The sequence below is a fragment of the Dromiciops gliroides genome, chromosome 1 (genome assembly GCF_019393635.1).
Source record: "Dromiciops gliroides isolate mDroGli1 chromosome 1, mDroGli1.pri, whole genome shotgun sequence".
NCBI classification, from domain to species: Eukaryota; Metazoa; Chordata; class Mammalia; order Microbiotheria; family Microbiotheriidae; genus Dromiciops; species Dromiciops gliroides.
Window position 1 is genome coordinate 387,169,353 of NC_057861.1, and position 25,745 is coordinate 387,195,097.

At 36.8% G+C, this 25,745-nt stretch overlaps 1 protein-coding gene across 2 annotated transcripts; it reads left to right on the forward strand.

Annotated features, from left to right (window-relative positions):
- Positions 1 to 300: 300 nt before the first annotated feature.
- SERPINB7 (serpin family B member 7) lies at positions 301 to 24,692 on the forward strand. Of its 2 annotated transcripts, none has more exons than XM_043978860.1 (7): positions 301 to 468; positions 2,483 to 2,485; positions 3,202 to 3,315; positions 11,166 to 11,283; positions 14,821 to 14,963; positions 20,940 to 21,086; positions 24,294 to 24,692. In XM_043978860.1, the coding sequence occupies exons 1-7, from the start codon at positions 301 to 303 to the stop codon at positions 24,690 to 24,692; spliced, it is 1,092 nt and encodes a 363-aa protein (XP_043834795.1). The 2 variants fall into 2 exon arrangements, with proteins under 2 accessions (XP_043834795.1, XP_043834794.1); XM_043978859.1 differs by lacking the exon at positions 2,483 to 2,485 and adding an exon at positions 2,541 to 2,582.
- The last annotated feature ends 1,053 nt before the right edge of the window (positions 24,693 to 25,745 follow it).

The following is a 25,745-nucleotide window of genomic DNA, read 5'->3' on the forward strand; positions in this document are numbered from 1 at the left end:
ATTTTTTTAGGAGTAGAAATTATAATCATCGGCATTTATATATACATGTATTTATATGTATATATAGAGAATATACATACATATATACACATATATGTGTGTATATGTATATAATATCTCACTTGGTTTTTGAAACAATCCCATGAAATAAGTAACACAATTTTTGATAAACCCTTTTACATGGGAGGAAATTCAGGCTCAGAGAAATACACAGAAAATGTGATTAGGGCTGATTCATATGTTGGTTTTTTTTTTTTAACAATTTCATTTTCCCCCCTTTAGGCTGAGTTCAGCTTCACAATGGTCTCCCTTGCTGCAGCAAATGCAGAATTTTGCTTTGATCTTTTCAAAGAGATGAATACCAATCAAGGAACTAGCAATGTCTTCTTTTCTCCTATAAGTCTCTTCATTGCTCTTTCCCTGGTGCGGATGGGTTCTAGAGGCGACTGTGCAAAGCAGATTGATAGGGTAAGTTTCTGATTTATTGATCCATGTTTATACCTTCACACATCATCTTCTGCAGCTCATTAGGACTCTGGAATTTTTTTTTTGCCCCCAAATGGTGTGTCCAAGGAATTATTTAATTGGAAATTACTTGACTGCAGAGGGAGAGATGTCATATTCCCCTGTAGCACTTGTCTTGTGTTAAGAATGGACTGTCTTTAGAGAGCTCAATGTAAATTGAAGAAGAAGAGAGGAATCTCATAGAATATCAGGTTTACTTTCCTCATTTAGGGGCCATGAAGAGTAAGGTCAGGGAAGGTAGACGAACATGTGGGTGGTCTTAAAACCAATGAAACCTTGTTTAAAGCAATATAAGATAATTTCCATATGATACATGGTTCAAGTGTGACTGATACCATGATGAATTCTGAAAAGATACTAACCCATTTTATCTTCTTGTCACCCTCATAACCTGAAAGTTTTGAGTTAACTCACAGGCACACGCATATAAGGCTTTAAGTCAGGCTCTGTAGTCAGAGTGAGAGGGCCATTCCTGCTTTAACCATCTAAAGATCAACAAGTTGTTTGATTTCAGAGCCCTGTTGAATGTTGAGGTGACTGTACTTTGGCATGAAATTTCTGTGACTTTACTTCACATAGACTCCTCTCACATTTTTGGATCTTGAGGCCTTGGATCTTGAACCTTGATCATATAATGTCTTGATATCAAGATGAAGGAACTAAAGTTTCACAGGTCCCTTGCCTCCTAAAAACTATACTCCCTAGCAACAACATCTGAGGACTAGAGTGAATCTTGTATTTTTTTTTTTTGGTGGGACAATGAGAGTTAAGTGACTTGCCCAGGGTCACACAGCTAGTAAGTGTCAAGTGTCTGAGGCCGGATTTGAGCTCAGGTCCTCCTGAATCCAGGGCTGGTGCTTTATCCACTGTGCCACCTAGGTGCCCCCTGTATTCTTTTTTAAAGATGAACTTTTCAGTGATGGTCCTGGAGTCAAGAAAGCCTAATTTTAAATACTGCTGGAGACATTTACCAGTTGCATGACCCTGGGAAAGTCATTTAATTGCCTTCAACCTCAGTTTCTTCATCTTTAAAATGGGAATAACAACAACTATCACAAGATTAAGCAAGATTATAGATAATACTTTATTATTATTATTATTATTATTATTTATTACCTTGTACCACAACTAAGACAAAGAATGACAGCCATTCAATGCAACTCCTGGAGAGGGAGATATTAGGAATAATACTCTCTAATAATTTATTATTTGTTATGTGTTTATATTTTTAATATGAATCAATTTGACTTTCCACGCTCCTGGTGTTTAGTTTGTAATGAATCAGTTTCATATGGTTTATTAGAAGGCTTAGTGCCTCTGGTTGACAATAACAGAGAAATATGGTGCTCCAGTCAAATGCAGGAAGGAATATATTCCAAATGTGCTGAGGGTGCAGAAATGCCTTATCCTGACTGGGCCTGCCTGCTGCAGCTTTGAAGTTCTAAGTATCTGGTGCCAACTGTTGGGACATAATTTCAGACTTGTCTAGGATTGTGCTCTCTCTGGTGATGTCAATAGAATCACAGTCACAGGCTGAAGAAGATTAATTCTGGAAGGTACCCCAGAGACCAGCTAGCCTAACTCCATTATTTTACACATGAAGAAATGAGGCTGAGGGAGTGATGTTGTAGAAGGTGGGACTGGTAGGAAACACAGTACTAACATGATACGTGAGAACAAAGCCCAATATGTAATTTTGAGATCCTCCCTAATAAAATGGACAGTAGCAGAACAAAATCCCAGTGTCTTTCTCTCCCCTGCCTTCTCCCAAAGAATGCCTTTGAAAAACACATAAGCAAATGGGAAATGACCCCTAGGATGCTATTAACCTTGGGAAGGATCTTTGGATCTAATAATCTTATGATTCTCCTACAACTTTTAATTAGAAAAGGATGGTTCTTGGTTTTGGTTTTAAAAAGCTTCTAGGACGTCTTCAGTAATGTGTATTGCTCACAAGAGTGTTGTGAGTTTCTTGTAAGGCGGTGTCATTTCAATATTTCTGTCTCTAATTACAGGTACTTCATTTTCAGAAGAACCAAGGATCTTCAAATTCTCAGGTAAACATAGGGCACTTTATTTTAAAACTTCCATCAGAAGAAATGAAGTATGTTGTGCGATGGGTGACTAAATTGAGAGAAATTTGCTTCCTCTTCTTCCTCCCCCAACCAGAAACTATATTTTTATGTGACTACAACCTTCTGTTTGTTTGTTTGTTTCTCATCTCTCTGAAGCTAAATAATAAAGACTCAGGATATATTTTTTTAAATCTTTCAAATAAAGTTTGAAAATCACTAGTTCACAGATGTCATAAGGGAGAATCAAATAAGATTATGCAAAATGCTATATAGATGTCAATTCTTCAAAGTAAAGACAAAATTAATAGTTTGGGACTTTTGTAAGTTGGAACACAACAATTGTATCTAAACCACTGATTACAACCTAAACCTTATTCATGTAGAATTCAATATTGATTTCTTAATGGTTTTACACACACACACACACACACATATATACATATATATGAAGTTGTATTGTCTAATAATTTCATGAAAGTATTGCCACCCTTTGGTAACATCCTGTAAAGATAAGTGTTTATTCATATATGTGTATCTGCCGATTCCAGGAATGAATTAACTACTTGTCTTTATCTTTTCAATGACAATTTGACAACACCAGGGACTCCAATCCCAGATGAAAACAATTCTCTCAGAAATAAATAAACCAAGCAATGATTATCAACTCAAAATAGCCAACGGTCTGTTTGCAGAAAAGATATTTGATTTTCAAGAGGTAAGCTGAGCTGTTCTCACTTTTATAGATGATGATAGTGGTGGTGATAATTGTCTAAGTCTATTTGGATGATTATTTTGGTACTTCATAGTTATTTCTAACAAGTTTCAATGGAAAAAGCATCAGAACTTGATTCAAGAAAAGTCGCTTTGAGTTTTGGGACCATAGGCAAGTCACTTAAATGCCCTGAACCTTGGGCTTTCCATCAGTAAAATGGGAAGAATCATATTTCCACTATCTAAAGTCTTTGAAGCCAGGAAACATGGGTTTGAATTGTATGAGCCTGGGTATACCATTCAACTTCTTTGGGTTTCTCTTTTTTCATCTGTAAAGTGGGGATAGTAACATTCGTACTACATACCTCACAAGATTGTGAGGGGAAAAAAAAATTGGTAAACTTTAACAGCTCTCAAGACTTTAAACTACATGAAGACTTTTGGAACACCCTGAATAGTTTACTAATGTTTTAAACTATTCAGGCTAAAAATTGCACTAAGAGTTTTAAGATACCCTGTATATAAGTGATTTACTCTTTATTTAGTGCACAGTTGTAAGGCTAGTTCCATGAGCTATATAGGATACAGGTAATTTATTGTAGTCCAAAGAAACACTTGAAGATGGACTTCCAGGTAGGGTTCTCAGAGTTGGTCTTCCCATCACCACAGTTGCATATTTAAATATCCCAGAGATTGTTAATCTATGCCCCTAAAGTTTGTATGTGCTCTCTGTCAAGGAAACATTGACTTGCTATGATGCCCAGAACAGAACGGAATAACAGAGTGTAGGTATTACAAGGGTTTGTTTTGGGGTTTTTTGGGGGGTTTTTTTGGTGGGGCAATGAGGGTTAAATGACTTGCCCAGGGTCACACAGCTAGTAAGTGTCAAGTGTCTGAGGACAGATTTGAACTCAGGTCCTCCTGAACCCAAGGCCAGTGCTTTTATCCACTTCAGCACCTAGCTGTCCAATACAAGGTTTTTTAACAACATTTATTTCTTTGATAACTAAAAACGATTTGAAAGGTAATGTCTACCTGAGTAAAAAGTAGCGATTATAATTTGCTAGGCTTTGCAGCACCTTAATATTCATTTTCAAATTTTCCACTTCATTTCTCAGGTATCTCCCAAATTCTACCTTGTTTCTTTCTTGATCTTTATTTTCATATCTACTAAAGCACTGGGTCTGGAGTCAGGAAGACCTGAATTCAAATCTAGCCTCAGACACTAACTACCTCTGTGAATCTGGGCAAGTCATTTCACTTCTGTCAGCTTCGGTTTCCTTACCTATAAAATGAGCGTAATAATAACACATATCTCTCAGGGATGTTGTGAAAATTAAATGAGATATAGTTATAAAGTGCTTAACACAGTGCCTGGCACATTTTTGTTGTTGCTCAGTCATTTTTTTTTTTTTTTGGTAAGGCAATTGGGGTTAAGTGACTTGCCCAGGGTCACACAGCTAGTAAGTGTCAAGTGCTGAGGGCAGATTTGAACTCAGGTACTCCTGAATCCAGGGCTGGTGCTTTATCTACTGCGCCACCTAGCTGCCTCTGCTCAGTCATTTTTAATCACACCCAACTAATCATGATCCCCTTTGGGGTTTTCTTGGGAAAGATACTGGAGTGGTTTGCCATTTCCTTCTCCAGATCATTTTACAGATGAGGAAACTTGAGGCAAGCAGGATTAAGTGATTTGCCCACGGTCACATGGCTAGTAAGTGTCTGAGGCTGAATTTGAGTTCAAGTCTTCCTGATTCCAGGCCTGGTGCTCTATCCACTGCACCACTTAGCTGCCCATGCCTGGTACATCGTTGATGCTTAATAAATGCCTGCTTCCCTCCAGGCCCCTCCACCCAACTATTATTACTGCCTTTGGCACTCAAGGGTCAGTACTCTGGTCCAGCACCACTTCCTCTTCTCGGAGTATCTGCCAAGTGACTGAGGACTAGCCCACTTCTTTTGCTTCTCCTAAAAGAGGCCCATGAAGGAATTTCAGAAACCACTTCCTACCACAACTCTGACCCATGATACAGAGCCACAGATAACTTCTTGAAAAAGGAAGTTAACTAAATACAGAAGATATCACAATGGACAGACACACAAACGTGATTAATGCTCAGTCAAGGACGGAAATTAAGAAGACCATACTTTCTTCCTAAACAACCTAATAAATATAGTGCTCACTCAATCCACTCATTTAAAAATAATTAGTGTTTTGTTTTAATTGGCCAAGTCAATTATTCCTATCTCTGGAGCAGAATAGTGACATGGAAAACACTCAAATTCTGCAATTTGACTTTAGAATAAACTATTGTTCTTATACTTGCTTTTTGTTTAAAGCCTTTGTCTGATTCTCTGCACATTCCTTCCATGAAAAAAAAAAGGAGCCTTGGAGATTTACTCAATTCAGCAAGCATTTATTAAGTGCTTAATAAAGCAAGGCTCCTGAGTCATTTGGAAGGGTAAAGGTAATTTAGTGTGCTCCAAAGGAACACTAAAGATGGATTTCCAGGCATGGTTGAAAAACAAACAAAAAAGAAAAATAGTCACTAATTCAAAATAATTTACATTCCATTGGGGGTGTGGGAAGGGCATATCACATACATAGGTGAGTAAATATTAATTTATATGAATGTATAAGAAAGTAATTTCAAGAGGGAAAAAGCAGAAACAAGAATGATTAGGAAGAGCCTTGTTTAGCATGTGGTGCTTTAGCTATGCTTTGAAGGAATTTGAGATGAAAAGGTGAGAAAAGAGAGTATTTTAATTTTTTAAATAAACATTTTTATTTAAAGTTTTGAGTTTCAAATTCCTTCCCTCCCTCCCCAACCCCTTGCTGAGGCAGTAAGCAATCAGATATAGGTTATACATGTGCAATTATGTAAAACATTACCATGTTAGTAATTTTGTATAAGAAGACTTGAATAAAAGGAAAAAAAATGAAAGTGAGAAATAGCATGCTTCAGTCTGTGTTCAATCAACACCAGTTCTTTTGTTGGAGGGGGGTAGTATGCTTTATCATTAGTCCTTTGGGATTGTCTTGGGTCATTGTATTGTTGAGAATAGTTAAGTCATTCACAGTTCTTCATCAAACAATATTGCTGTCAATATGCACAACGTTCTCCTGGTTCTGCTCACTTCACTATACATCAGTTCATATAAGTCTTTCCAGGCCTTTCTGAAATCATCCTGCTTGTTTGTCATTTCTTACAGTACAATAATATTCCATTACCATCATATACCACAGTTTGTTTAGCCATTCCCCAGTTGATGGGCATTCCTTTGATTTCCAATTCTTAGCCACCACAAAAAGAGCTGCTATAAATATTTTTGTACAAATAGGTCTTTTTCTGGAAAAGAGAGTATTTAAGCATGCACGAGGGACCATCTATGTAAAGGGATGCAGACAGGAGATAGAATGCAACCAGGAGGAGATATATAACCTGACTCTGGGTCTCATTACTACTTGTACCTTGAGCATATTCTTTTGTCACTTCCTTTTCTTCCTATCTGCTAGGTCTGATGTGGGAAAGTGTCCTGAGAAGAGAAGGTCACTGAATGAGAAACTAAGTATTTGAGATCCAGTGACATTTTAATGACAATTTTAAAAGTGGGTTTGTGTTTGTGGTAGGGTCTTTCCTTTTTTCTTCATAGGAATAGCTTTTGCTCTCAGCTTTGGATTGATGATTGATGGAGACAGGGTGGGAGGGGTTTGGGGGCAAGGAGGAGGGAGATAAGATACTTACTCTACACACCCTGCTAATAATAATAAGGTGCCAACTTCAAGCTTCCCTCTCAGCAATCACTTGGGTTAAGTCTAAGTTTATTGTCTAAGAGACACACCTTTCCTGAGGGCATGGGAGGTAATGAATTTGGTTTTAAAAACTTTACTTGGGAATGAAAGCAGTAATTTGCCAAAGTCAATCATCTCAGCATCTGAGAATAAACAGTAGGTGGGAGATTTAGCAGTACAAATATCAACACCTGTCTCTGAAAGAATCCTGGGAATGTGGTTTGAAAAAACCTTAATCAGTTTTTAAAAATGAACTGACTTTTTATTATCTGCTGTTATTATCTACTGTTTAAGAAGGTACATGATCCTGAAAATTGAGTCTTAAACATAAATGAATGCCCTTCCCTGGGTAGAAGGGGTGGTAGTGAAGTCTCTGAAAAACAAGCCACATCTTTTGAATAAAGCTACATTCAACAGGACAGAATGATATAGTCTAGTATTTCACTGAGCAAAACACCATCATAGCAAGACTCAGTAACTAGAATTGTATGATAACAAAACTTACAAAACAATGAACACCTTTTCTCTATTATGCAACATGCTAAAGGCACATTTAGAGGATTCTTCTCTTTTTGTTTTTGAATTGAGTCCTCCCAACTCTAGGAGTCTGGGGATCTAGGCCTGGGCTATAGCATTCCTTATTTGGATGATCTCCAGAAACCATGTAAGACCACAGCGTTTCTCTTTCCTGTGCCAATAGGTGGAGGGACCAGATTTTCTAATCCCCAGATCAGGTCACACAAGCTGACAAATGGTATTCATTGTGCAAATCCTTGTTTAAAGTATGCTTACTTTTATTGAAATTGGTATAGTCCTGGAAAATTGAGGCCACCGTGTATGTAGATTCAAAGATATCCATCAATAAGCATTTATGAAGCATCTACTATATGCCAGGCAGTGTGCTAGGAATTGGAAATGCAAATACAAAAATTAAATAATCTTGACTCTCAAGGTGCTTACATTGTAATTGGGGATACAGCAAAGACACAAATAAGTATAGACAGAATAAATCTAAAGAGAATAAGTAACACACTAGCTAAAAACAAAGTCATTTCAGAGGGAAGATGCAAGTATTTGGATGAATTAATAATGACTTTGTGTAGAAGGTAATGCTTGAGTTGCATCTTGGAAGAAAGAGTGATTCTCTGAGGCAGAGGTAAGGAATGAGATAGAGACTCAATTGGGAGTACATCCCAGGTTTGAGAGATAGCCAGTGTAAAGTCACAAAAATGGGAGATGCAGTGTTGTGTGTGAGGAACATAGAGAAAGCTACTTTGGCTGGATCACAGAGTGTGGCAGGTAAGGGTAATATATTTTAAAACACTGGAAAAAAAGTTTGTAAGAGTTTTTGTGTGTGTGAAGGGTTTTAAAAGGTAAACAGAGGAGCTTATATTTTACCCTATAGATAATATTGAGCTGTTGCTTGAGTAGAAGAGTAATGTCAAATTTACTCTTAAGGAAAATCAGCACAGAGGATTGAGTGGAATAGAGAGAGACCTGAGGCAGGGGTATGTCCTAGGCTGTTGCAATAATCTAGGTGAAAGGAAATGAGGGCCTGACCCTATGTAAATAGTGAAAAGAGGTCAGATGGAGAAGATATTTAAGATGGAGAAATGTCAAGATTTTTTAAAAAGATTTAAATTCTGGATGAGTTGAATTTAAGATGTCTTATGAACATCTAGTTTGAAACATCTAATTGGTAATGCGGGACTGAAGCTCAGAAGAGAGAGACTGGGGCTAGACACTTAGGTCTGTGAGTCATCTGTATAGAAACTTTAATTAAACTTTAGGGAGCTGATGAAGTTACTGGGAGAGAAGAGGAAAGGAGAGGAGAGAAGAGAAAGAAAAAAGAGAAGAAAAAATACCAGAAGACACTATAGGGAACTCCTATAATTAGAGCATGATAGAGGAGAGAGTGTCTAGGAGGAGATGGTGGTCAACAGTGTCAAATGCAGAACAAAAGTCAAATATGAAGATTAAGAAACAACCATCAGACTTGTCAATTTTGATGGAAACTTTAGAGAGAGCAGTTTAGTGGATTGATAAAGTTGGATGCTAGATCGTTAAGGGTCGAGGAGTGAGTGAGAGGAGAGGAAGTGAATATAATGAGTGTAGACACTTTTTCAAGAATTTCTGATAAAAGGAGGAAAGATATGTAATGATAGCTTGAGAGGATATAAGGATCTACTGAATATTTTTCAAGAATGGGGAAGTCAAGGGGCAACTAGGTGGCACAGTGGATAAAGCACCAGCTCTGGATTCAGGATCTGGTCTCAGACACTTGACACTTGCTAGCTGTGTGACCCTGTGTAAGTCACTTAACCCTCTTGCTCCACAAAAACAACAAGAAAAAAGAATGTGGGAGTCTTGGGCATGTCTAAAGGCAATAGGAATGGAACTATTACATAGGGAAAGATTGAAGTTTTGAGATCAAGAGATGATTAAATTTGCAATCTGTTGAAAAAGATGTGAGGACATGGGATCAGGAAGTACTTGTGTAGACATGTTGGCTTTGGCAAGTTTCAGGTCTGCTTCATTATCAGGGATTGAGAGAAAGTGGGGGATGGTATCAAGGGATTTTGAGATGAAGAGAAAGGGAGAAGAGGGAGCTCACACTGAATAGGCCTCAGTTTTTTCAGGAAATTAGGAAGGAAGGGTGTAGAAGTTTATAGGAATGAAGAGAAGGTATAGAATAGCTTTGAGGAGGAGGGAATGGAGTGAGATAGTTAAGTCCTCATATTCAATAGTCCATGATTAGGAGAAAGTAGAAGAGGTGGACAGTGGGAGTAATCCAAGGCTGAGGTTTGGCAAAAGATGAAGGGTATGGGACAAGAAAAAGAGATTCCAAAGCAGATGACAATGTATAGTTGAAATGGCTGACTAGGGTCAAAATGGGAAAGGAAAGAAAACCAAGTGAAGTCAGAGCAAAAATAGTGGTCTGAGAAAGAATTGGGTTGTAGAGGTATTAGAGATGTCAGCAAGAGGGAAGAATACGTTTAGGAAGGGTAATACATAGGAAAAGATAGAATGTAGGAAGTTTAGGTCAGGTAGAGTAATGGTAGGCTCTCTATTTAAGGTAGTAGAAGCCTTGTGAGTTATGGTAAGAGCTACTTTATAGCCATCCCTATGTTTGACTGAGGTGGAATGAAGGAGTAGGTCATGGAATTTAAGGAGGTAGAAGAATAGGGAGGTCAGGGAGTTTGCAAGAGTATTTATGTTAATGTTAAAGACATGAATGAGAATTTCCCTAATGCTCCTGAATATAGCTAATTTAATTCTAGAGATAATGTAAGGAATTTCCAATTAATTTTCCTGACTAATTACTGATTAGTGAGATAGAAAAATCCCATGCATTTTCCTTGGGGAAAAGAAAAACCCTTTTTGGAGTGAATTGCTATTTCCTTGGTGTAGGTAGTTCCTATTATTAATGTAGATTTTCAGCTGTTCTTGCACTTACAATTTTAGCAGAGGTTAAATGATTTGCTCAGTTCACATAGTAAGCATATGTCAGAGGCAGGATTTGAACTTCCTGATTTCAAGACCAGGTCTTGCCCCACCACATCATATTGTTTCTTCCTTAAATATATACTGCCATTGTAAATCATTCACAATTGCAAATATTCTGTTTTCAGGTCTGGAAATGTACTTGTCTTATTTTCTCCAAGAAAGTGGAGGGGTAATAGGGCAGAGAGATCGATCCATCTTAGAAGAATCATTAGTTTTTTTTCACATTTAATTCCTATGCTTTATTGTACTTTGTGCACGTAACAGTATATGACACATTTTGCTGGGGATATGCCAAAAGGTTTTTTAAAAATGAAGTCATTGAACACTCAGTGATAAAAGACATTCAATTTATTCATCAAACTAAAGAAATGAAAACTGATATTTAGAGAAAATTACAACTAATTTTTGTTTAAAAATACAAATATAAAATGAGACAAAATACCAATTTGTTTTTCCATCAAGGGGTGCCCAGGCACAATCCACACCTATGCTCATACTTATATTATATATGGATGGTGATTATTGTGTTAATATGAGATCTTTTTTTATTTTAGAATTTTTTAAAATGTTCTAGAAGCTTATACAATGCCAGAATTGAGCGTGTCGACTTTACAACTGGTATAGAAGAAACCAGGAATGAGATTAACCAATGGATGGAGAGTCAAACAAATGGTAAGTGCAAAACTTTTTTAAAGAAATAATACTTGCTGGGGCAGCTAGGTGGCGCGGTGGATAAAGCACCGGCCCTGGATTCAGGAGTACCTGAGTTCAAATCCGGCCTCAGACACTTAACACTTAACTAGCTGTGTGACCCTGGGCAAGTCACTTAACCCCAATTGCCTCACTAAAAAAAAAAAATAAATAATAATAATAATAATAATAATAATAATACTTGCTAAAGTTACATGTGAATATGAAGATCTGAAATAAACCAAGAAGTTTCTTTCATAGATAAGAGAACCCCCCCCATCTTATTCATAGTAGTTAATGCTCTCATTTCACATCATTGAACTATTTTATATGTCTTTCTTTGTTTCCCCGGTGCTTAGCACATAGTAGTAAGTGCTTATAAATGACTATATGATGAATATCATCATCACTCAATGATACCTTAGGCAGAAAGTAATAATGTAAAGTGGCTAACTCTCCAGTCACAAGGGCTCTGCTTCCTTGATTAGAGAGCCTGCCATTACTCTACCTGACCTAGACTTCCTATATTCTATCTCTTCCTATGTATTAACCCCCTAAACCTATTCTTCCCTCTTGTTGAAACCTCTAATACCTCTATTGCCCAGTTCTTTCTCAGGTCACTATCCTTGCTCTGACTTCACCTGGTTTTCTTCCCTTTCCCGTCTCGACCCTAGTTAGCCATTTCAACTGTACATTCATTGTTGTCTGCCCTGGAATCTCTTTTTCTTGTTCTATACCATTCATCTTTTGCCAAACTTCAGCTCTGTATTACTCCCATTATCCACCTCTTCTTCCTCCTAATCATGAGCTGTTGAATATTATCTAGAGGAATTCCTAAAACCTTGATGACAGTAAACATTAAAATTCATCTACCTATGATTGGGCTCTTTTTAAATCAGATTGTTGCACAAGGATCAAAGAGATTAAATGATTTGCTGAGGGTCACAAATTGATAAACGTCAGAGCAGGTATTTACATACAGGTGCTCCTGATTCCAACTCCAGCACTTTATCTGCTATGATATTCTGGCTTTCTTAGTCCAAGTAAGAACCTGGGATTAATTTGTGATTGAGCATATGAGCTTGATTGCTTTGAGAAATGAACCTATGTACCGACCAAGGGATTGTACTTTTTTTTTTTTTGCCCAGGGTCAAGTGTCAAGTGTCAAGTGTCTAAGGCCAGATTTGAACTCAGGTCCTCCTGAATTCAGGGCCAATGCTTTATCCACTGCGCCACCTAGCTGCCCCCAAGATTGTGCTCTTATAAAACAAAAATGACTTTCTTTTTTAAACAAACAAAAAACCCCCAACCCTCACATTTAAAAAAATTTGCATTTAACAAATATCTGCCCCAAATTACTTCAATATAAATTAAAAAGTAAAAGATAAAAAAAGAAATAAAAAAGTGAAAGATAATTGTATATGAAACTACAAACCTCAACTATATATAGCTTCCCTTTAGTCAGTCAATAAGCATTTATCAAGCTGTTATTATGTGCTAGACACTATGCTAAATGCCAAAGACACAAAGAAAATCAAAAGACAGTCCATGCTCTCAGGGAAATCACAGTCTAATGAAGGAGACAGTGAGGGAGACAATATGAAAACAACTATGTACAAACAAGATAGAATGCACTGACATATGTGTGCGTCACAAATTCAATTTCTGAACTGATATCTTCTACTCACATTGTACAAGTTATAAAAGGCCTTAATCTTGAACATTGCATAAAATTAAAACATTAGCCATAACTGAGATGTCTCAAGGAAGATGTCTCAGAAAAGATACCTTAAGAACTTTCTCTGGCAGGTATCAATTTTACTTCAAATATTTTCAATTTATTTGAAAGAGAAGACTAATTAAACATTCTGTACATTTTCTGTTCTCAAAACTATTCATTCCCTTAAGCAAGGGTTTTCAGCTTAATTTGGGCACTCAACAAAGTAAGTGTATTTCTGTGGTTGAAACTGTAATAAGAAATATTGCATGTATTTCTTAAAAGCAAATTTATAAAGCACAAATATAAAATTGGCCTTGGAAAGAGAAGTGAAATTAATTAGTTTGCTTACTCTCCTTGTCTCTTCTGGACATTCATTAGCTGGAATTTGGTTATTAGAATAGCTCAAATATACTGTCTTCACAAAAATAAGAAAGATAGAGAGACAGGATATAACCTTATTCTTCTAGGAACCACCTGGTTGTTCACAGTTAGCTAAAGTCTAGAATTAATAGCTCAGTGCAAGGGTACTAGATTCTCAGTTCCTCACAACATATTACTTACTATGGTTTGATGGATCTATGTTATCACTCATGTTTGTACTCCCTTTTATAATGTAGACCTCAACCCATCCATGTTTCCTCATTTTCTGACTCTTGTTCATGTATTCCAGTAAAACCTCCACAGGAGGTTCACAAACATAATAGAGAGCTTCCTCTAAATGTCTTGATATTCTGTGGATACCAGTGGAACATGTGAGCTGTACAGCAGCTATTACTTGCTCTTGTTATGGCTAATCCATATCTTTTTCCCAATCTGTGCTTTTCCATTTCCCTTTGGATGACTCACAACCATAATTCTTTGGAAAGGGTTAACCACACATCACTGGAAGGTGATGCAAAAAAAGATAGGCCTTTATTTCAAGGAGTCATCCAGGATTATTAGAAGTACCCTGCAGTTTCTCAGATTTAGTGCAGCCCAACTTACCAACTCCGTATTTATTACCTTTTTTCCTACTCATGCAAATATTAGTAAGTGGCTTGTGTCTTGATAAGTACATGAATTCAGTATAGGCATTTAAGAAATGAATATTAGCTTGCAAGATCCTTATGGGTAAAGAAATTTGTCTTCTTGGTCTTATCTTCTCCAGCCTAGGTACAGTGCTCTATACATAGCAGTGCCTTATTAATATTTGTTGAATATATTGTCTCTTTGTGGTATAATTATTCTCCCTTACTACCTATCCATAAATCTGAAACTGATGAACACTACTGCCTATACCTTTCAATGTTCCTTCTATTGAATGATTCCTAGCAAGGATCTGGTAGGGAATGATTTCTGGTTTGGGACTCAGCCATGCCCTGCTCCACCCTCCAGTCAAGTATCTTTCAGGCTTGGACAGCCTATGAAAAATGAGTAAAATAATAGTGGAAGACTATCTCATAAAGTGGTTGTGAAGTTCAAAAGAGATCCGATGTGTGAAATATCTTTGTAATGATAGACAACTATATAATTGTGATTCATTGCATTTATTGAACTATTTAATTCAAAATTTGAGATTGTGAACATTTCAGAAGGCTCCTGCTAACCCAAGAAATATTTCCTCATCATTTTTTTCCAGCTAAGTGGAATCAAAATGGTAGCTAGAATTTCAGATATTATAATGGTTATGAGCTGTACAAAGATGGGGGGGAGTCTTATTGAAAAGTTCTATTATCTTATATAAAAAGTCTTATCTTATTGAGTATTATTATATTATTAAAAACAACATATTTACTTTTTTCCTCAATGTTTTTCAAAAGGCAAAATCAAGGATATCTGTCCAGTGGGTAGCATTAGCTCATCGGCAGTAATGGTGCTGGTGAATGGTGTGTACTTCAAAGGCAAATGGGATGGGGCATTCACGAAAAGTGAAACCATAACTTGCCATTTCAAGTCCTCCACGGTATGTGAATTTCTATTACATGTATGATGCCTCTGGTTATTTATCCTCAATGAAAAGCTGTTATTGTATAAGTGCTGTATTTTAACAGTCAATTTCTCTGCATTACAAAAATCACAAAGTCATGTTTGTAGTGTTGAATTATACAACTTCCTACTTTATAATGTTTATTCATTAAACAAAAATTTACAAGTTATGGGAAGGAGGAAAAATAACTTTTTCATTGAAAAATATTAAATTTAAAAATAAAGCGACGATAAAACCTCCAAATAAGTATTGATCATTTACTTTGGACTGACTACTCTACCAGGTTCTAGGGGATTTGGAATGAGAAATATTGAAACTTAGATTAAAAATAATAACCTTTTTCTAATTGAACTTATACTCTGTGCAGCAAAGAATGAAAACTATAGATAGTTCTTCAAGACATTTGATTATATTTAAAAGGAGTTCACCTCACAAAAGGGTCTAATGAATTGCTAGGAAACAATGATTTTTTAAAGTAAAGCTTTGTAATTGTGAATTTAATAACCAGTACAGTTATTTTAACATACAAAGAATAACAAAAAATGTATATGAAACTAAACTTCTTTAAATGCAAAGTTTGTATTAATAAATTCCCCCCTTATACTAGGTATACTTCTTGCAGTGTTTGACAATAGAATATATAATATATACAAATAAGAAATTATATTTTCCCAATGTAGTCAGTTTGGATGTTTGGTCAAAGATGAAAAAGATTTGGCTAGATTACTATTATAGGAAGGGAATGGAATTTTTTTCATTGAAAAATATTAAGCTTAAAAACAAAGCAAAAATAAAGACCGCAAACATTTATTGATCATTTACTCTGGATTGATCACTATACCAGGCTCTGAGGTGTTTTGGAGGAGAAATATTTAAACTTAGATTAAAAATAACAACATTTTTCTAATTGAACTTATATTTTGTGCAACAATATTCCCTCTTGCTGACCCCCACCTTTGGTATGTAGGTGGTAATAGATTTTTCCAAATAATCACCCTTTTTTCCCATTGAGCAGAACCTACTCTCTAGGTATCACCTTAACCTCTAAATCTGTAGAGATATTTCATTACCCCATAGATGTATGAAAAAAATAGTGCTAATACAATCATTTGTACTTTTTATTTACTAAGTTCAAAATTATAAAGAAAGTTTAGTTTTTAAAATCATTGATGTTTTTACCATATGTTTTCCTTTAATTAAACCATATAGTGAAGTAATATCATATGGCAATGTCAAATGATTCACTTTTTACCTAAGGGGTGGCAGATCCCTGGACTCAACTCTTGCCTGCTTTGGAACATTTATAGAAAAGATCATTTTAAAAATCATTGTCAACATGATTCTCTCTCATTTGTCCCAGAAGCCTTTAGTCAGGAGGTGGGAATGAGGCAAAGTACTCATTTTGTCCTGCCATTCACATAGAAAAAAAGGTCTATCTTCTCTATCTCCATTACTCTGCCTACCCCTTCACAAATAATGAATTATAAAATCAGGAACAATTAAGATCAATCATGCTTTTATATAAATTATCTATAATAGTAATTAAGACAGGAAGTATGAACCAGATTTACAGAACAGGAAAACTTTGGAATAAATTTCTACTGTCTAAGGTAGAAATAAAGAGAGAAGGGAGACATCTATTTCCCCATCTGGAATTTATCTAAAATCTTAATTGCTCATGAAGCACATCCTCAGTGTTTTTGGCTATTCCATCTTCCCACTGAAAGCCGAAAGGGGTCCAGTTGCCAGAGCTCTAACAGCATCCCCATAGCAGCTGTGTCACCTCATAATCCTAGTTTCTCGGTAATGAGTATCTTTTAGCAACTCATCTAAGTAACTAGTTTTTGGTTTTTTTGCAGGGCAATGAGGGTTAAGTGATTTGCCCAGGGTCACACAGCTAGTAAGTGTCAAGTATCTGAGGTGGGATTTGAACTCAGGTCCTACTGAATCCAGGCCCGGTGCTTTATCCACTGCGCCACCTAGCTGCCCCCTAACTAACTAGTTTTTCAATCAATCTCTTGACTCACCATTATTCACCTTGTGTGCTAAAGTTCTTCTATCAAAACATCTTTTTTCCAATCCATTTTCCTGGTCCATAAAACTTCTTCTATATCACTGGCCATTACCCTGCTCTTTTGTTCCAATTTTGGAGGAAGAAGTATCTCTTCTTGACTAGGACAACTCTTCTACTTGTACTGTTCATTTCATCTCCTCACATCTCTTCTCCTCCTCCTCCTCCTCCTTCTTCTTCTTCCCCTCCTCCTCTTCCTCCTTTTTTCTCTCTCTCATTTTGTTTTTTATTTTCCATATCCTCCTGTGCTATCTCCAAACAGGTACAACACTCTCCCATTCTTAAAAAAAACAAAAACCCTTCTCTAAACTCTATAACCCCCTTAAATTTTCTTCATATGTCTCTCCTCTCTTTTATAATCAAACTCCTAGGGAAAAAATACCTGTCTACATTCCTTGCCTTCATTTCTTCACTTCCAACTTGATTCTCAATTCCTTATAATCTGACTTCCAATCCTACCAGTAGAGTAAAACTGCCCTTTCCAAGGTCACCAACAATCCCTTTTTTTTTTCAATGCAACAAATGTTTATTTTATTGTTCCCAGTTATGTGTAAGGGTAGTTTTCAACATTCATTTTCATAAGATTTAGAGTTCCAAATTTTTCTCCCTCCCTCCCTTTCCACCTCCCTCCACAAGACAGCAACCAATCTGATATAGGTTATATATGTACAATCCACAAGTGCTCTTTTTATCAGTTCTTTCTACGTGAGTGGAAAGTATGCTTCATCATTAGTCCCTTGGGATTGTCTTGGATCATTGTATTGCTGAGAGTAGTTAAGTCATTCACAATTGCTCATTAAACAATACTGCTGTCACTATGCACAATGTCCTCCCAATTCTGCTCACTTCACTATACATCAGTTCATATGAGTCTTTCCAGGTTTTTCTGGTATCATCCTGTTTCTCATTTCCTTTAGCACAATACCATTCCACTACGATCATATACCACAACTTCTTCAGTCATTCCTCAATTGATGGACATTCCTTTGATTCCCAAAAAGAGTTGCTATATTTTTTGTACAATTTTCCCCTCTTTTCACTTTTTCATGATTACTATTGTTAACTGTTTCCCTCCATCCTATTCCTTTCCCTATGATATTTACTCTATTATCTATCTTCTTTCACCCTATCCCTCTTCAAAAGGGATTTGCTTCTGACTGTCCCCTCCCTGAATCTTCCCTCCCTTCTTTTGCCCCTCTCTCTTTATCCCCTTCCCTTCCTATTTTCCTTCAAGGTTAGATAGATCACTCCACCCAATTGAATGTATATGTTTTTCTCTCACTGAGTCAACTCTGATGAGATTAAGGTCTTTGAACCTATTCAGATGAGTGTAAAGTTCATTTAGTGCCCTGCTCCTCCCCCCACTCTATAAGCCCTTTCCTGTTTCTTTCATGTGGGATTTCACCCCATGCTACCTCTGCCCTTCCCCCTCCCCCAGTTCATTTCTTTCACCCCTCAATTTTACCCTAAAGATGTCATCATGAGGCAGCTAGGTAACATAGTGGACAAAGAATCCACCCTGGACCCAGGGGGACCCCAGCCAAAACCCAGCCTCAGACACAAGACAGTCACCCACTGCACCACCCCTGGTATGTCCCCCAACTCCAATGTTTTTTATGATTCTCTAGGGTCTTGTATTTAAAAGTCAAATTTTCCATTCATTTCATGCCTTTTCATCACAAAGACCTGAAAGTCCTCTTTTTCACTGAAGTCCAATTTTTTCCTCTGAAAGATTATATTCAGTTTTGCTGGATACATGATTCTTGGTTGTAATTCCAATTCCTTTGCCCTCTGGAATATCATATTCCATGACCTCCAGTCCTTTAATGTAGAAGATGCTAGATCTTGTGCTATCCTGACTGGAGCTTCACAGTACTTGAATTCTTTCTTTTTGGCAGCTTGCAACATTTTCTCCTTGACCTGGGAGCTCTAGAATTTTTCTATAATATTCCTGGGAGTTTTCCTTTTGGGATCTCTTTCAGGAGATGATTGGTGGATTCTTTCAATTTCTATTTTACCTTCTGCTTCTAGAATACCAGGGCAATTTTCCCTGACAATTTCTTGGAAGATGATGTCTAAGCCCTTTTCTTGATCATGGTTTTCAGGTAGACCAATAATTTTCAAATTATCTCTCCTGGATCTATTTTCCAGGACAGCAGTTTTTCCAAGAAGATATTTCACATTGCCCTCTATTTTTTTTTCTTTATTTGCATTTTCTTTATTGTGTTTTGGTTTCTCATGAAGTCACTGGCTTTCATTTGTTCAATCCTAATTCTAAGGCAATTATTTTTGTCAGAGAGCTTTTCCATTTGGTTTTTCAAGCTGTTGACTTTTTTCTCATGTCTTTCCTGCATCACTCTCATTTCTTTTTCTATTTTTTCCTCTACCTCTCTAATTTTATCTTCAAAGTCCTTTTTGAGCACCTCTATTGCCTGAGACCAATTCATATTTTTCTTGGAAGCTTTAGATGTTGACATCTTTCTCTGAGGGTGCACCTCAATCTTCCTTGTCACTAAAGAAACTTTCTATGGTCCTCACCTTTGTCTGCTCATCTTGCCTTTCTTTTACCTGACTTTTATCTCCTGTTTCCAGGCTGCACTATCCCAAGCTTCAGGAGGTCCCAGGTGGTATGATTTAAGGAGGAGCAGGTTCTTCACTTGTCTGGCCTGTTCCCTTGTCCTTAGATGGCCCCAGACCTACTTGATAATCAACCAGCTTTGTGTTGCTGTGGTTGTCAGCTCTGATAAGTTTGTGGCTCTCCCCCACCTGGGCCACTGATACTCAAGCCTACCTCCTGCTTCCCAACAAGGGTGAAAAACCCAAGTTCTGCCTCAGCATCAGCATAGACCCCTGTAGTCTCCCCTCTGTCAAGGGCTCAGCCTTCTCACCAGACTGTGAGCTTAGTTTCAGATGACACTGGCACTTCAGCTGATTCAGAGGTTCTGGGGGTCTCCTTCTCTAGTGAGGCCTTCCTGGGACTGGATCTGTGTCAGGGTGACTGTGGGGTTGGACTCTACTCCTGTCTCATCACAGCAGCTCCCTCCTTCTGATCTTCCAAGCTGTCCTTGGTTAAAAAGTGATCTCAGCACATTCTTCTGTGGATTTTGCAGCTTCAGGAATTGTCCTTTGGCATTATTTGGTTGTTTTTATTGGAGCAATCATGTTGTGAGTTCGAGAGCTCACTGCCTTTCCTCCACCATCTACTAACAATGTCTTAATGGCTAAATCCAGTCATCTTAGTTATCATTTTAGTCTATCTTTATGTACCAAGTTCACAGTACTCCTCATATACTTAAAATTCCTGTCAAACTACCTTGTTTCCTGTTTTCCCTGTACATAACATTCCATTTCTTGCCTCTATCCTTTGCATCGGCTGCCCTCTGTACCCAGAACACTCCTTCCTCCTCACTTCCTTCTCTTGGAATTCTTAGTTCCTTTCTAGATTTATGTCAAAAGAATAGGCACAACAGACCTCTCCTGATTCTCCTAGTTGTTGGCGCCATGCTCCTCCTCAATTATTTTGATTTTATTTTGTATTGGCTAAATTGTCAGTATATTTTTTCTTCCAAGTAGAATATAGACATCTTGATGTTGAAACAGTGGGTATCATTTCATTTTTATCTTTGTATGTCTTGTGTACCTACCACAATCCTTGATGCACATGGACATTTAATAAATGCTTGTCAAATTGAAGTGAATCACAGAAATAGGGAAATAATAGGACACTTTTGTTAATTCATTCCATAGTAATTTTATGACAGAAGTCCTTTAAGGATCATAAACTGAGGTGATATTTCAGAGGTGTTCTAACTATACTTTGCTGAAAATAAGAGTGAAAAGTAATATAGGTTTCTACCATGTTCTTTACATTTTCTTTACAGTGCCCTAGGAAAACAGTCAACCTCATGCATCAAGAACGCAAATTTAACCTGACTATTGTAAATGACCCAGCTATGCAGGTGCTTGAGCTTAAATATGTTGGTGGAATAAGCATGTACATACTACTACCTGAAAATAGCCTATCAGAGGTAAGCTATACTGAATGTGGAACATGCAAGGAAAATAAATGACTAATGACTTCTTTTGGGATACAATGGATTATTTTCATTTAGAAAGAACTGTATAGGTCTAAAATTGGAAGAGACCGCAGAGGCCATCCAACCCAATCCCCTCTTAAAGATGAAGAAATTGTGGTCCATGGATATGGAGTGACTTGTTCAGGGTGACAGGAAATTTCAGAGACAAGATTTGAACCCAAATCCTTTGATTGTTTAGTTGATGTGCTAGATACCATTGATTCTCCAGCCTTTTGATTTCCTGACCATTTTATACTCTTAAAGAACATTAAAGACTTCAAAAAAAACCCTTTTGTTTATGTGGTCAGGGCTATTGACAATTTAACAAATTAGAAATTAAAACACCTTAGTATTATTATGAAAATAGTTTTCGCTTTGTACACTCCCTGAAAAAGTTTGGGGACCCCAAAGGGCTCAAGGAGCACTTTGAGAATGACTATCCCATAATATAACTCCTACTTAGACTCCTGGCTTTAAAACTTTGGAATGCAGGTACCGTCTATACAAAATCACTGTAATCTTGAAGTCTCCCCTTTTCATTTAGTTCCATTTTAATAACTTACTTGGCACAAACAGAATAAAAAATGTAAGTAAAGGTGAAATTGCTAAGTCTGTGGTCATATTAAGGGTAGTTCACATTTATGTAAGGGTCCCCAGTTTAAAAAGTGATTTTCCATAACAATACAATGTTCATTTTTACTTTATATATAGTCAGGTCTTAATTATCTGCATTCATGGAGTCAGAAACCAGAAAACTTAAACCAGAATAGCAGACAGTCCAGAAGATATTTATTCTTAGTCTTGGATTCATCAAATTATTTAATTCTCTCAGTAACAGCAGCTTTATTTAATATTAAAATCCTGTTTGTTTCTTAATATGAGTTTTATAGGACCTAACATTAGGGGCAGGTAGGTGGCACAGTGGATAAAGTACTAGGTCTGAATTCAGGAAGACTGGAGTTCAAATCTGACCTCAGACACTTACTAGCTGTGTGACCCTGGGAAAGTCAGTTAACCCTGTTTGCCTCAGTTTTCTTATCTTTAACATAAACTGGAGAAAGAAATGGCAAACCACTCCAGTATCTTTGCCAAGAAAATCCCAAATGAGATCACAAAGATTCAGACATGACTGAAAGGACCGAACAGCAACAACTATTATTAAAATGGAGACTGCATGTGGTAACATGAATATTACTTCTTTGACATGAAATCTAGCAAAATGCAAGGACTATAACATTCCATTTAAAAAGATGTAAGAAAGAATGTCTTTATATAATATTTAATTAAAATATATGGGGAAAATCACAAATATTCTTCCTCCTCTATATGTGGCATAGCCTATAAGAATCTTTCAGTAATCTTTGGGATGATAGCTCTTGTTTTTAAATTATTCTAGCCTTTTGTTTCTCTTCCTCCTTTCCCCCACTGTAGGCTACATTTCTATGGCTTGACAAGAGCAGGAAGAGGATATGAAATTTTTGTGTCAGTTTTGCTGCATGTTAGTAATGCTAATAAAAATTTCTGGAGCAGGAGAATGGGGGGACCCCTGCTTTTACTCACATACTCTCCTATTCCCCCATCCCAGACAAACATTTAATAAAATATTCTCCCATTATTTCCTCCTCTGATTTTTTTTCCTTCTTTGAAATATCTGCAGAGGGCTATTGTGAGTATTAAATGCAGTAATATTTGTGGAAGTCACCTGAAGTATGAAGGGTTTTGCAGAAATTTTATCATACTCAGATGCCAATCTGTTGAGGATCTGTGATTTTTCGATGTGTATGCTGCCTAGAGTAGATGATAGCTAGGTGATATAGTAGATAAGAGTGCTGAACATGGAGTTTTCAGGAAGATCCAACCTGTCTCAGATACTTACTAGTTGTATGATTCTGGGAAAGTCACTTAATATCTCTGTGCCCATTTCCTTATCTGTAAAATGGGGCTAATGATAGCACCTATGTCACAGGGTTGTGAGACCCAAATGAAATAACAGATGTGAGTACATTGCCAACTTTGAAGTGTGACATAAATGCTAATTATCATAGTCTTTGAGAGTTATATTTTTGCCTTTCTTCACATCCCTGATATTAAGCATTACTCCTAGTTCATAGTAATAAGTGCTTATTGATCGATTGGACCAAAAAAAATGTGAATCAACCTGTGAGCAAACCTGGTGATGAACTTCTCTAAACTGAGTGAAGCCAGTTCTCAGACAAATACTCTGAGGCTAGCTTGATCTCAAGGAATGAGGACTTTTGTTTCACTACAATAAACTTCAAGCTTTCAAGGTAAGTCACCTTCACGCCATGGTGAAAGAATAGGGGAAGACTTTATTGGAAGATTTGTTTTTCATTTATTTTGGTTGATGGCAATAACTACAATAATGATTGCTTTAAAGTCTACAAACAGTTTTATATAAATATCATTTGAACTTCCCAACCGTCTTGTGATATAGTCATGGCAGGTATTAACATATCCATTTTACAGATGAAGAAACTAAGGTTCAGAGAAATGAAATAACTTACCCAGAGCTATGAAGGACACAGTCACTGAGTGTCAGCAGCAGGATTTAAATTAATCTTCCTGACTTCAAATCTACTATTTAGTTCACCATATCACATTGCTTTTAGATAAGGGTCCTTTGGGGTTTAACATACCAACTTCTCTCCTATAGATCAATAATTTTCTTGAAAATGACCAGTTCCTTATCTGTCCTGAATCCTATTGCTTTAGAAATATTTGTTAATGCTCCAAATCACAGTGATGACTGTGTCTTTTTCTTTTCTTTTTCCTTTTCTTTTTTGCTGGCCAATTGGTGTTAAGTGACTTGCCCAGGGTCACACAGCTAGTAAGTGTTAAGTGTCAGAGACCGGATTTGAACTCAGGTCCTCCTGACTCCAGGGCCGGTGCTCTATCCACTACACCACCTAGCTGCCCCCTGACTATGTCTTGAAATTAATTATTTCTTTTTTTTCGGGGCAATGAGGGTTAAGTGACTTGCCCAGGGTCACACAGCTAGTGTCAAATGTCTGAGGCTGGATTTGAACTCAGGTCTTCCTGAATCCAAGGCCAATGCTTTATCCACTGCACCACCTAGCTTCCCCGAAATTAGTTATTTCTTACAGAACCTAATTTAAATGGCCTATGATCTCTCCCCAGGTTGAAAATAAACTGACCTATCAGAATTTAATGAGCTGGACCAGCCCTCAGAGAATGACGTTGCAGTCTGTAGAAGTGTTTATTCCTCGTATCAGAATTGAAGAAACTTATCAAATCAAGCGACATCTCAAAGCTCTTGGAATGACATATGCCTTTGATGAATCAAAGGCAGATCTTTCTGGAATTGCCTCAGGAGGACGTTTATATTTATCAAAAATGATGCATAAATCCTACATAGACATCACTGAAGACGGCACTGAGGCAGCATCTGCCACCGGAAATGTCATTGTAGAAAAGCAGATTCCAGAATCTGCTTTATTTAAGGCTGATCACCCATTCCTGTTTATTATCAGAAAGAATGACATCATTTTGTTTGCTGGCAAAGTCTTATGCCCTTGAAACTGAGGGGATAGTGTGTACGTGTGTGTGTGTGTGTGTGTGTGTGTGTGGTGTGACTTCCTGCTAAAATTGTCCCTGCTTCATGAGGGAACAACCATAAGTGAATAGAATTAAAATCAAATGGGAGAGCCCAGTGTTCCCCTTATATTATGTTTCTCCTAATACTAGCTTCATTAGTTAATTTTTTTAAATGACAAGAACATAAACTAATTGATTCATTACTGTCCAACCCACTTTCTGACCCATCCATTTCATTGGTAGCTTCACTAATGGCTACCATTTTCCTTACCTCCATAAATGTTCATGCACAGCACCTCTCTGACCTCTCAAAATGGATTATGTATCAGCATTATGGGAATGTTCAAGGTAAATTTCTAGGCAGTAAGGGAGAAACTCCATTCCTTAAGTTATTTTCCTAAATTTCTCAGGTGCCACAGGCATTCTAATTGGATTATAATATTCTAGGAAGCTAATATCTGTGGCTTTAAGTCTAAAGGACAACTTTTATTTCACTAATTTGATATTATGTCAGAATTCTCTTTAACCTATCTACTCTAATTCATAGTTCTAAAGTATAAATTGGAATTTACCAGATTCTAACATTTTTTAAAAATGGGAACAAAAAGATATCCCCATACATAAATATATTTGAGGTGATGGCTATCTTTCTCTTCCTACTAGGTGAAATGTGGAGTACTTGTATATATTCTTTTGTGTATGTTTTTTTCCTGGTAATCATGTTCATTAATTAAATCTTGTTACTTATCTTGTTTCATTCAATATATTGCTAGTTGATATTTTCAAAATGTCTTGTTTGATATATTCTCTAGTTTGTAAGATGCAACCTGGCCAGGGCAGAGTATCCCAGAATTTTCATCTCCCTCATTATAAAAATTATTCCTCTCAATGAAGCCTAGGATTGTTTTAGTTTATTTGCATGGCATATCACACTTTTTATTCATATTGTGTTTAAACTCCACTAAAACTCACAGACTATTTTGAAACAAATTAGCTGTGCCTCCCTTATCTTATTCTCATGACGCTAATTTTTGT